Source organism: Phoenix dactylifera, chromosome 12 (genome assembly GCF_009389715.1).
Source record: "Phoenix dactylifera cultivar Barhee BC4 chromosome 12, palm_55x_up_171113_PBpolish2nd_filt_p, whole genome shotgun sequence".
Classification (NCBI taxonomy): Eukaryota; Viridiplantae; Streptophyta; class Magnoliopsida; order Arecales; family Arecaceae; genus Phoenix; species Phoenix dactylifera.
In genome coordinates, this window is record NC_052403.1 from 3,782,660 (window position 1) to 3,793,990 (window position 11,331).

At 37.7% G+C, this 11,331-nt stretch overlaps 1 protein-coding gene across 2 annotated transcripts; it reads left to right on the forward strand.

Moving 5' to 3' along the window:
- The first annotated feature begins 442 nt into the window (after positions 1-442).
- LOC103719752 (bifunctional aspartokinase/homoserine dehydrogenase 1) lies at positions 443-10,683 on the forward strand. 2 transcript variants are annotated; one of them, XM_039132333.1, is made up of 13 exons: positions 443-746; positions 897-1,047; positions 1,623-1,700; positions 1,969-2,084; positions 2,239-2,292; positions 3,406-3,493; positions 3,582-3,674; positions 5,887-5,927; positions 6,353-6,406; positions 6,653-6,816; positions 7,684-7,753; positions 9,535-9,645; positions 10,316-10,446. In XM_039132333.1, the coding sequence occupies exons 1-12, from the start codon at positions 651-653 to the stop codon at positions 9,604-9,606; spliced, it is 1,077 nt and encodes a 358-aa protein (XP_038988261.1). In that variant the 5' UTR covers positions 443-650; the 3' UTR covers positions 9,607-9,645; positions 10,316-10,446. The 2 variants fall into 2 exon arrangements, with proteins under 2 accessions (XP_038988261.1, XP_038988260.1); XM_039132332.1 differs by lacking the exon at positions 9,535-9,645 and having other exon boundaries at positions 449-746; positions 10,316-10,683.
- Positions 10,684-11,331: the final 648 nt, after the last annotated feature.

Genomic DNA, 11,331 nt, shown 5'->3' on the forward strand with positions numbered 1-11,331 from the left:
AGAAGCGCCATCAATACCTGAATGAGCTTATTATTGATGTGTCCGGTGAACATATCTCCTATGGTTTTGTTTAAAAAATTTGGACATCTTAAAAAGATTTTTTTGTTAGTTTTCTTTCTACCACCTTTTATGTCATTCTACATGTCATTTTACATTATATAAGCGAATGACAAGAAATTATATAGCAACATCTGATTACTATTCTATTACAAATCAAGTCATTTTATAACAAAAACAATAGTTGTTATATAGCAATCCACTGATGTAAAACAATATATATTTTGTTAAATTTAAAATCTTTGCCTTAACAGTTATTTGAAGAATTCATGTTTGTCATTTTTGTATTTTAATCTTTATTTTTCATTACAGTGATGCATAACAATAAGTATATAAGCGTTATATAAATTCCAAATAATACTAAATAAATCTGGACAAATAAGAGCCATTACACGGCCGCTATAATGATCAATAATGACGATTCTAGTAGATTTATTTGCGACGAAGACGCTTCCTAAGTGATCCTACGCAAACTTTTCTCAGACACCGTCCCATAAATCGACAGCCCCAGACATCAGAAGCGGCGGGCAAAGCTTATGGCAAGCAACTAGGCAACCCGCTGACGGAGAGAAAGGAAAAAGAGAGCGGAGAAGATGAAGAGCATTCCGGTTCTGCTGCTGGGCTGCGGCGGCGTCGGCCGTCAGCTTCTCGAGCACGTCGTCAACTGCAGAGCTCTCCACTCCCAACAGGCACTCTCTCTCTCTCTCTCTCGCGAGAAAACCCATTGAATCCAGGGTTTTTAATTTGAATCGCTTGTTCTGAAACCCTGTCCGAGTTTTAATACATTGGCTTCTCTTCCATCCATTTTCTTTCTTCTAAAGTAATCTTCTTTTGATTAGGGTTTGGTACTACGAGTGTTGGGGGTCTGCGACAGCCGATCTTTGCTCGTGGTTGACGACGTTGCGACGAAGGGAATGCAAGATTCCTTTTTGATGGAAATTTGCCGTGCGAAATCTTCCGGTTCTTCTTTATCATCCCTGCTTAGACTTGGTATGTCCCGATGTAACACTATTGCTAAAAAAAAGTTTTTAACTTGTTGATTTTTCTTTATTTTTTTGGTCATATTGAGCAATCCCATTCATATTTCTTACGGTACTGGAATTTGTGAAGTTTTCAGTCTGTTGGCTTTAAGAATCGATTCATATTCCATGATGTCATAATGTTTTCAAAGCAGTGACTGACCATAATTTATTGGTTTTTCTGAGAATATTAGCTAATTAACTCTCACTGTGCCTGGCCCAGTTCAGGTAAATATCTGACCATTTTGTGGACTTGCATCTTAGGACTGTGAAATTAATCTAACGGTATTAAGATAACTAATATGATTATTCTAGAAATTGTAGAAAAAATGGTCATCTAAGTTTGAAGCTGTGGGCTTGTGATTTTTTTGGTCTTATACTGTTTATTCTATAATTTTAGTACATGGATCTGATAGTTGATTATTGGCACCACTATGCATATGACTTGCTTTTGATTGAGTATCAAACTAACAGTGGAAAGTAAAGTTTACATCTTTTATTGATTTCAGCTGTTCTTGTTTTGGGCTTTGGATACTTTGATTTCAGGTCAGTGCCAAATATTTAAGGACGCAGAAATGATGGATAAGGTTATTGATATTGCTGGCCTTCTTGGCAGATCCACTGGTTTGTAGCTTCTGAGCTCAGGTGTTGCTCGGTATTTTTTGAATGTTCTGGTTGTTTCCAATGTCTGAAACTACTAATCTGGCATTGGCTGATGTTGCTAAACTTTAAGCATAATGTTAAAGGCATACAGGAAAAGTTTAACATCTGGCATGTTAATCTGTGCGAGTCTTCCATGACTGTTAATATTAAACAAATGGATCCTTCATTTGTTACAATTAGCTCTGTTGTTCGACTCTTCTCACTTTGGGTTCTTTTACTTTCTTGACAGGTCTTGCAGTAGCTGACTGTTCTGCCAGCTCTGAGACTGTCAATATATTGAAACAAGCTGTTGGTCTTGGTTGTTGTATTGTGCTGGCAAACAAGAAGCCACTAACTTGTGGAATTGTATGGCCATCTTTGATTTCTTCCACAATTTATCATAAATAGTGAACCTTGTGTCAATGTATTAAACGTTAGATCTAGATCATATCTCTCTATCTTCTTCCCGTTTAAAGATTCGTTGCTTGCTATATAACTAATGTAGTTGCATTTACTGCAGGAAGCTTATGAAAAGCTAATCTCAAATTTCCGCCGCATTCGATTCGAGTCAACTGTATGTGCTGATCTGTTTATTTGATTTGATTTTCTGCCTCATTTAGTGATTAGATAAGTCCTTCTACTTGCTGTTTTCAGCTAGATCTTTTACCCCCCAGCTTGGTTTTTTTGTTTGAGTTTATTGACCTCTTAATATGAATGAACATTGCACAAAACTACGTAACAGTGCAAAACCATTTTTTCTCCTTGTTCAAGCTAATATTTGTGTAACTTAGAGCATTATCATATATGTTGGATAGTGATGTTATCACCTTCAATTTTTTTCTAGATTCTAAGAAGAACCATTTTGCTTTATGGATACTTCTAGTTGCTCCCAAGGTTAAAGTTTTAGATTTTCGTTCTGCAGCACAATATTGCTGACAAGATGTTCACCAAAATACTTGCTAATAACATTTCTCCTCTACATGACACAGACTTTTCTTTTTCCTAAGATTTTTGGGAGTTCACAAATTCCACCAACTGTACTTGTTCTTCCTCTTGTTTGTCTGTTCTTTTTATTCTTTTTGGATGTCAAATACTCTAAAGGCTCTGCCTCACTGTTCCTCATGTTATAATAACCTTTATCATGATGAATGTTTGTGATGTTATTTAGATATTGTTATAATTGTGGAATTCTTCTGTTCTATTAACCTTTGTATTTCTTGGTAATTATGTACCTTATCCTGGTCAATGTCATGTATCTTATTTTGGTCTACATTGTGTTCATGTTGTGTATATCTCTCTCTACTCTTCTCCCTCCCTTCCTCCCTCCCTCCCTCTCTCATTCTCTCTCCCCCTCTCTATACCCACACACACACGCACATTTTTGGTCTTTTAGCATTTTTCTCATGTGATGCTTCAGCTTTCTGTGTGGAAGCCCATCAAAACTTGTAAATATCAACAATTTCTGAGCAAGTGAATTGGTATTTTCTTCTTCTTCTTCAATCCTGGCAGATAAATGCATACCATGCTATTTGTCCACACACTTCCTCTTAACTTTTATGAGGTGTTTGTTAGCAATCTTTTTTGGTATGTGATCATTTAGTTTAGTAGTTGTATCATGTATGCAGGATATTACTTGTATAGAGTGAAAATTCTAACCTACAGAACTTTGTAATCTTTTGATTTCTAGGTTGGAGCTGGTCTTCCAGTAATAGCTTCTGTTACCCGTCTACTTGCATCAGGGGACCCCATATATCGTATTATTGGGAGTTTGAGTGGTAATTATTTAACATAACTGTATTGATGCATCAAATCCATTCTTTTTGTGGTTATCATATTTTTTTTTACCCTGCAACTGTTCTAAAGGTACCCTAGGGTATGTTATGAGTGAAGTTGAGGCTGGGAAGTTGTTCAGCGAAGTTGTTCAAGCAGCTAAAAGTCTTGGATTCACAGAGCCAGGTAGGATTTAAGATACCTTGTAAATCTTAGTTTTGAGCAGTGAGTAATGTTGTCTCATTCATCACAACGATGTTTAAATCATTTTTAACATGCTTGATACTTGCAAAAGTTCTAGAATAGGATGATTTAATCATTTGAAAAGAAAGGTATTATTTCTCGATACATATCTGTCTCCCTTCTCCTTTCACCATGTCAAGTACACCTTTCTTGTGCCTTGATCTCTCCTCTTAGGAGAAAATGATGTATCTATGGTACATTTGATGAGCTTGTTAATGCTCATCTAAAGAGGGATCAAAGCAATATTTTGTAAAGTGGAACAGAAGTCAAAAGAGCCAACCTGAAACACTAGGCCACAAAATTGCAGCAAGTTGATTTCAAATTTCAAGATTGTTTGCATGCACAGGTACATGTGTGTATGTGCACATGCACCTCCTTGAGACTTGCAAGGTGGCCAAAATACCTCTCCAATATTATGAGGTAAAAGAGAGCAAGTCTGATGTTGTACATATAAAAAGAAGAAATGCTATTTTATGATCTCCCATGATTAAAGTTCGTCAAAACAAAATATTCTGGTTTTCTTTTGTTCAACTCAACTGGAGTGGAGGGCTGAATTGGCATAAGATATAATTTTTTCTCAGCTGGAATGGGGTTACTTATCTTTCCCAACAATTGTGGTACAAAAGCAAACTACTTTACTGTGTTTGAATTGTTAAAACAAATTTAAATTCTGTGTAGTATGGATAATGGCTTGATTAAATGAAGTTTCTACCAGTCATATAATTTATTCTATGCATTTTTTGACAGCTTAGATGTGCACAACTGATGGCTAGTTTATCGTTATTACTTCATAAAAATATCATTCATCACTTTTGCATTTTGTTCTTAAAAAAAAAAAAATCCATGGTAAGGTATAAAGCATCATTATCATGCATTCATTGACATAATTTGTTACAAAAATGCCTTTCCTGATCCAATTATGACCACACGTATAGTTTATGTACTATATGTAGCTTTTGATTTCATGGTTAAATTTCAACAGTTTATTTAATTGTTTGTATTTGCATTTCTGCATTCTTATTTTATTACTTATTAAAAAATAATATCTCCAATAATTTACAATTAGCAGTTATCTTACATGATTAATACAATTTTTGTGAAATATATCTTCCTCACATCATGAGATAAAGTTATCTATTAACTGTCATATTGGACCTTTGAGTGGTTATAACCTGATACATGATAACATATATTACCCATAACATGATCTCAAAATCTTTAGTTGTAATTTATATTTTTCTTTTCACAAACACTTATTTTGATTGTTATGAGTTTTATTTTATTGCTTCATGAAAACTTTTCTACATAGTCTCTTTACATGATTATTATAATATCTGCTAAAAAATTCCTACTAGTTTTTTCACAAAGTATTAATGGTTTTAATTATTTTATTTGCCAAATAATCATTATCATTGTACTGTCTTGACTTTTTTTTTTTTTTTGAAAACTTCCTAATGTAAATGACGTCAATTTAAGAAAACTGAAATTTTTGGCTTAAAGCTGGCATTAGTGCCACCCTTTTGAACCTAGGATACATCCCATCTAATGTGGTTTATTGACTTGTCATGTATAACTCTTGGACTGCATTTATTTCTTAGAGCTACATGACAACTATTCTATGTTCTGTATAATGTAAAGTCGTATCTCAGCATTTACTTATGTTGTTTTTGCTATATAACTCCGCCTTATATTTATCAGTCTATTATTTGCAGATAAATTCATGAATGCTTCACTCCGGTAATGTATATTGTGCTTTATATGTCCTATTTATGATATTGTTCCTGTCATGCTATTCTTATGTTTTTTGATGCACATACTATGTCATTATAAAATGATTGCCCAATGAGGTCCTTTCAAAGTCTTTTTTTCCCTTTTTCGTGACAATGTGTATATCATTCTGTACTAAAGGACTCTTTAGTTTGTTTTGTTTGGTCAAATGAGTTTGAAGCTTTTATCAAATTAGCTGAATAATAGAACAAGAGAGAGAATCCCTCCTTAGTACATCCCCATTTTGTTTTACTTCCTGCTACAAGTATCAAAGCACCATGCCATTCTTGGAGAGCTGCCTTTTCATGCTATGTTTTATGTTTTGCTTGATTACTGACATAAAATGGTTGATGATGTTATTGACAGTTGTTACTTTTCATGTTGACAGATCCACGTGATGACCTCAGTGGGATGGATGTGGCCAGGAAGGTCTGAAAATTTATCTTCTATATATTGCACTAGTTGAGGGTTTCTGTGGTTAATTACTCTTCTAGCTTTATGTAGATAAACAAATCATTCCTCTTCTGAGTTATACTTGGACCTGAGTCTGTCTTTCAGCTTAATATGTGAGTCATGCTTGAGCTCGACAACAAAATCTATGTTTGTTTTTTAGCTTATCTTAATACTTGTTTGTATCTATTAATCCAAGATATTCAAGCACAACATTTTTATACTTTTCCTTGCTTGAAAGAGCTTAGCTGTACTAGTAGCTAATATAAATGTTGGTTAATTGCAAGCGATTGGGCTCAATTGATTGGTTATGAATATTTGGAAAATCAGGACGTTTATTTTATTCCTCGTCCAAGAGGAGTTGGTACCCCAGATAATATTTTTCATGGTTTGTATGGAAACAGGCTTTGATCCTTGCTCGACTTCTTGGACAGCAGATTAACATGAATGACATAAAGGTTCATGCAACACCCTACTTATATTTGTTCCTTCAATAGGTTTTTTATGAATCTGCAACCTATGAAAGTTGAGTTTGAGGCTTTATTGCAGTTATGGACTATGTTTGTGCAAACTTGAGGTTATGGGACTCAGCTTACCATAAGCTCTAGAAATTACTTGAATAGAAAGCTGACTGACAAAATAATATTAAAATTAGCCATTATAATATATTAATATATTTTTTCTTAATCATTTATGCTTTTCAGGTTGATAGTTTGTACCCTGAGGAACTGGGGCCTAACTCGATGACCGCAGAAGATTTCCTCAGATGTGGTCTTTCATCAATTGATAGAGATTTTCAAGAAAGAGTTAGAGTGGCTTCTTCAAACGGGAAAGTCCTTCGCTATGTTTGTATGATTGAGGGATCAAGGTATTCTTCTAGTTTACTTAAAAATGATTTTCAATGAGAAAATAAATGTGCCAAGTTTCATTATATTTCCATGTATCCTAAGACTTCATTAAGACCTATTTTGGGGGTTACTTCATATAATCATAAAAAGATTTGATGTTCTCTTTAATTCTCTGGGTCTCCATTATATTTATTTGTTACACAGCCTAAAGATAGAAAATGAAAGTGGGATGCTCCCAAGAAATCTACAGAGCACAAGGTCCTCAGTGGTGCATGTATATAAAACTTCAATATGCCTTACCTTCATGGCAAAGGTGGCTGTGGTGATTGACGGGAGAGCGATGGGTAGGTGGCTCTAGAGAAAGATTTGGTTGGAGGATCACTATAATCAAGAGGAAAGAAGGTGGCAATAATTGTGGTGGCCTATGGGAGGGGCTGTGGTTTGATGTTGGAGAAGAGAGGAGATGGACAAGATCAGGAAAAAAGGCTAGGCCCCAATAGTGAAGATTTTTATGAGAAGTGTGCCGACTAATGTCTCTAGCAAGGTTTTATGTACCAAACCATACCAGCCAGTATGGCACATACATTACCAACATATGGTACATGTGCTGTGTTGACTACAACATTGTACCATGTGATAGTATGGGGGGGTGTACCATACTATACCAACCTTTGCTTGTAGGGTACCATTGTAGGGTCTGGTACCGAGACAATATTAGTCTATAGTATGTCACTTCCTCAACCTAGGTAACTTAATAATGAAGTTTTATCATTTGATTTTTTTATTGTTAGGTTGAAACAAGGTTCAGTTTAGACTTTAGATGAGTGATATGAATGTCAAAAATTGTTCTCTTTTCTTGATATTTATGGCTCATTTTCTCCTTGCAGGTGCGAGGTTGGTTTACAAGAGCTTCCAAAGGATTCTCCATTGGGGAGATTGAGAGGAAGTGACAATGTGGTATGCTGTTTTCCTTTTTATGTTCCTTTCCGTTTTATGTTGTTCATGCAATAACTATTATTTGGTCATTTTTCTTTTGTCCGCACTTCATGTACAAACATATGTCATGTTCTTTTTCTTAAACATGGATGTCATTAGGTAAATCTTGTAGACATTGCCTAAGACAGTTACACATCGCGAAGTTGTGGAGTGTTGGCAGAATAAAATGGCAAGTTCGCATGTTAGTTTCTTTACAAGGGTATATCTCAAAAATCTTTGTACGGGTGTAAGTGTGGAACTACGTTCTTATCACAGCAGATAAGCTCTGCATGCTGCATATGTGAAAGCTAATTCATTCCTGCTCAACGAATTTAATGGAAATCTACTTAAGGATTTCAATTGCTAGTAGAGCTGTTAACGAGCCGAGCCGAGCCCGAGCCTTCGCAGGCTTGGCTCGGCTCGTTTCACCAACTCCCCGGCTCGGGCTTGGGCTCGTGAAGCTCGTTTGCCCGAGCCCGAGCCCGCCCCATCCCCATTCTCGTCCCTGTCTCTGTCGACCGTCGGAGAGAAGAACGAGCAGCCGCCAGCCGAGCTCGGTTCCGGCGGTTCGTCGGAGAAGAATGAAGGAAGGAAAGAAAGAAAAGAAGAAGAAGAAGAGAAGAAAGAAGGATAGAAAGAAAGAAATTAAAAAAAGAGAGAAGAATGACTTACCTCGTCGCGTGCGGCGGCCGCCGGCATGGGCTTCGGCCGCAGGCACGGCCGAGGACGCCACGGGTGCCGCGGGCTCGGCCGTGGGCGTCGCCGGCCGCGGCCCGACCTTCCCGTGCGAGGGACTCCCCTCCTCTGTCGCAGTCTCGCCGTCGTCGCCGGTGGAGGAGTCGGCAAAGAGGGGAAAAGAGAGGGAGAAACGGAGAAGAAAGAGGGGGAGGGACAACCCTATCCAGTCTCCGATCGAAACCTCCGGAACCGAGCTCGGCATCGGTGGCGGAGGGAGGCAGCGAGGCATCGGCGGCGGAGGAGGAAGGCGAGAGGGGAGGGGAGGGACACCCGGAAGAGGGGATGGGAGGGACACCCGGACGCTTCTGGAGAAACCCAGAAGAAAGGAGAAGAAAAAAAAAGAGGAGGTGGGAGGGAAGGATTAACGGATTGGGTTTGGGTTAACGGGCTAAGTCCGAACCCAAACTAATTCAATTCGATTTTGGAGCCCTCTTTTGGGCTCGCGAACTGCTCGGGCTCGGGCTCGGGCTCAGATTTAAACGGACCTCATTTTGGGCTCGGGCTCGGGCTCGTTTGACTAACGAGCCGAGCTCAAGCTGGGCTTTTACCGAGCCAGGCCCGAGCTGAGCCCGAGCAGCTCGGCCCGTTGACAACCCTAATTGCTAGATCTTGAATCAACCTGATTCTTCTTGTGGGTCCTTTCATGTTACATTTAAGCAGGGTAGGCCATGAGGATGTTATGTCAGATTAGACATCATTAAAGTTGGAACACAACAAAAATTTCCTGCAATGCATTTCTTTAGTGCCTGAGATGGTTGACTTGTGAACTGCACAAAGTTCTATTGGATATTGAGATGGTTATACCCAAACTCTAGAGTCTAGACAGAGATTATATTTTACAGGCTTTTTTGTCTGCTTTGTTTAAGAAACTACTATACTAGACATTGAAAATGTGCAAAGCCTGTATTTTTTTTTTCTGAAATGAAATCATGATTGATTTTAGAAGTAACACTAATATTTAAAACTATTAAAAAATTACATTAACTTCCCGAACGATTACTGAAAACTTCCATTATGCCTGGCAGGATCATACTATTTGGTGTATTTTAAATATTGCAAGGGCAACTTTGTCAAGACCATTGGCAAAGATTGTTTAAGATATCTTCTCGGGCTCATCACCTTTTTAATGTTTTGAGGTAAGTTGGGGCCCAGCAATAAATTCTTAAAATCTCTTAGTAGACCTAGCAAGAAAGTAGTTTTTTTGGGCCTGTTAATTTGTAGATAGAAACTTAGAGACAAGCCCTACTCACCCCCCTGCCCCCTAAAGAAAAAAAAAATAAAAAGAGAAAATTGATGATAAAGTAGGAATATTGTACAAGGCGAGTTCATTAGTTTTCCATTATTATTATAATTTCTTTCAATGTCATACACAGAAATCCCTATTCAACATCTATCTCCTTAAAGTTTTCAGTCTTCAAGTTGTTAAGCTGTAAACTTTCCCATGCTGAAGTAGAGGGGAAAGCTAAAATCCTCTCTATCGATATTTCCCTTGGGGCATATCTAGATCTTTGAAATTTTAAGATTTCTCCTGCTGGGAAATCGTCATACAGATTGTTTTTTGCATTTTAGATGTTTCTCAATAGTCGTGGCTCTCCTTTTCCCCTCCCTTTTTCCCTTTCTTTGGTCTTCCATCATGTTATATCAACACATCCGTTAGCTTGTTAAACTGTATGCTAATTTAGCCTTTCGACATTGTAAGCCCTAGTTGTGTGCCCATACTTCGTGATGCCGTGTTCATCCTCGATCATATAGAAGAATTTCCTTTAGACATTGCTGACTAAACACAACTTACATTCAACTTTGCAGGTTGAAATATACAGCAGGTGTTACAAGGACTCACCTTTGGTGATCCAGGGAGCAGGAGCAGGGAACGACACTACAGCTGCTGGAGTCCTTGCCGATATCATCGATCTTCAAGATCTTTTCCAGTGAGACCTATTATTAAGGAGGGGCAATATGACGATGAGTGTGCACGGAATCCGACAAGGGCATCAATAATTTTTGTCCTCCATTTGCTGGGTGGGAATCAAGAGTCTAATTGATATTTGGATCGTTGCCTTATTTTCTCTTGTAAGCAGTTCGCTGAATTTTTTGACAACTATATGGTCTAAGTGATGTTCTGTAATCCTGGGATTGGCGTTCACCAAGTCATTCACTTCCTGAGCATTTAGTAATTCTGTGATCTGTATGCCATATCGATCTTCAACTGCCACATCAGCTCGCCATATCAAATCTCCAACTGCCACATCAGCTCCATAAGCTGAGCGGCGATCTGATGGTTGACAGATATCAATGCTCCAAAAAACTATAGCAAGAACATCCAAGGCATATCTAGTGAAGCATTTTGTCCATCTATTTTAGCCAACCGTGGGTTGTTTGTTAGACCTGGCAATATCTGTAGCCACAACGAAGATCACAAAACCTTGTCCTAGCTATTTGTTGATTCTGTAACCTTTTTCTTGTGAAAGGAAAAAGAGATCATAAAAAATAAAAAAGTGAAAAATGAAATCATAAAACCGCCATCGGTGGCATTAAGCTGCATGATAAAAATCTGAATGGCATGTTAGCATTTATTATAATTGGAACTGGAAAAAAATTTTGAATTCATCATTTTACCATCGGTTACATGATTGGGTAAATACTTGACACATCCATAGAAGCCAAAGACGACTTGAAGGCCAAGCATTATCATACACGGTTGAAGACACTAGTATCGGCCCATCAGTCGCTTTTCCTTAAGAGTTTGTCTAGTATCCACAGTAACTGTATCCTCATTGGCATCAGCATCCAATGATTCTGATTTCTTCATCTTTTGCACTGAA

Excerpts from the sequence above, each read along its gene's own strand:
- LOC103719752 (XM_039132332.1), top strand. The coding sequence starts at position 651 with ATGAAGAGCATTCCGGTTCTGCTGCTGGGCTGCGGCGGCGTCGGCCGT. Across the intron at positions 1,701-1,968 it reads CCTTCTTGGCAGATCCACTG|GTCTTGCAGTAGCTGACTGT; the intron begins GTTTGTAGCTTC and ends CTTTCTTGACAG. Across the intron at positions 3,494-3,581 it reads TATTATTGGGAGTTTGAGTG|GTACCCTAGGGTATGTTATG; the intron begins GTAATTATTTAA and ends ACTGTTCTAAAG.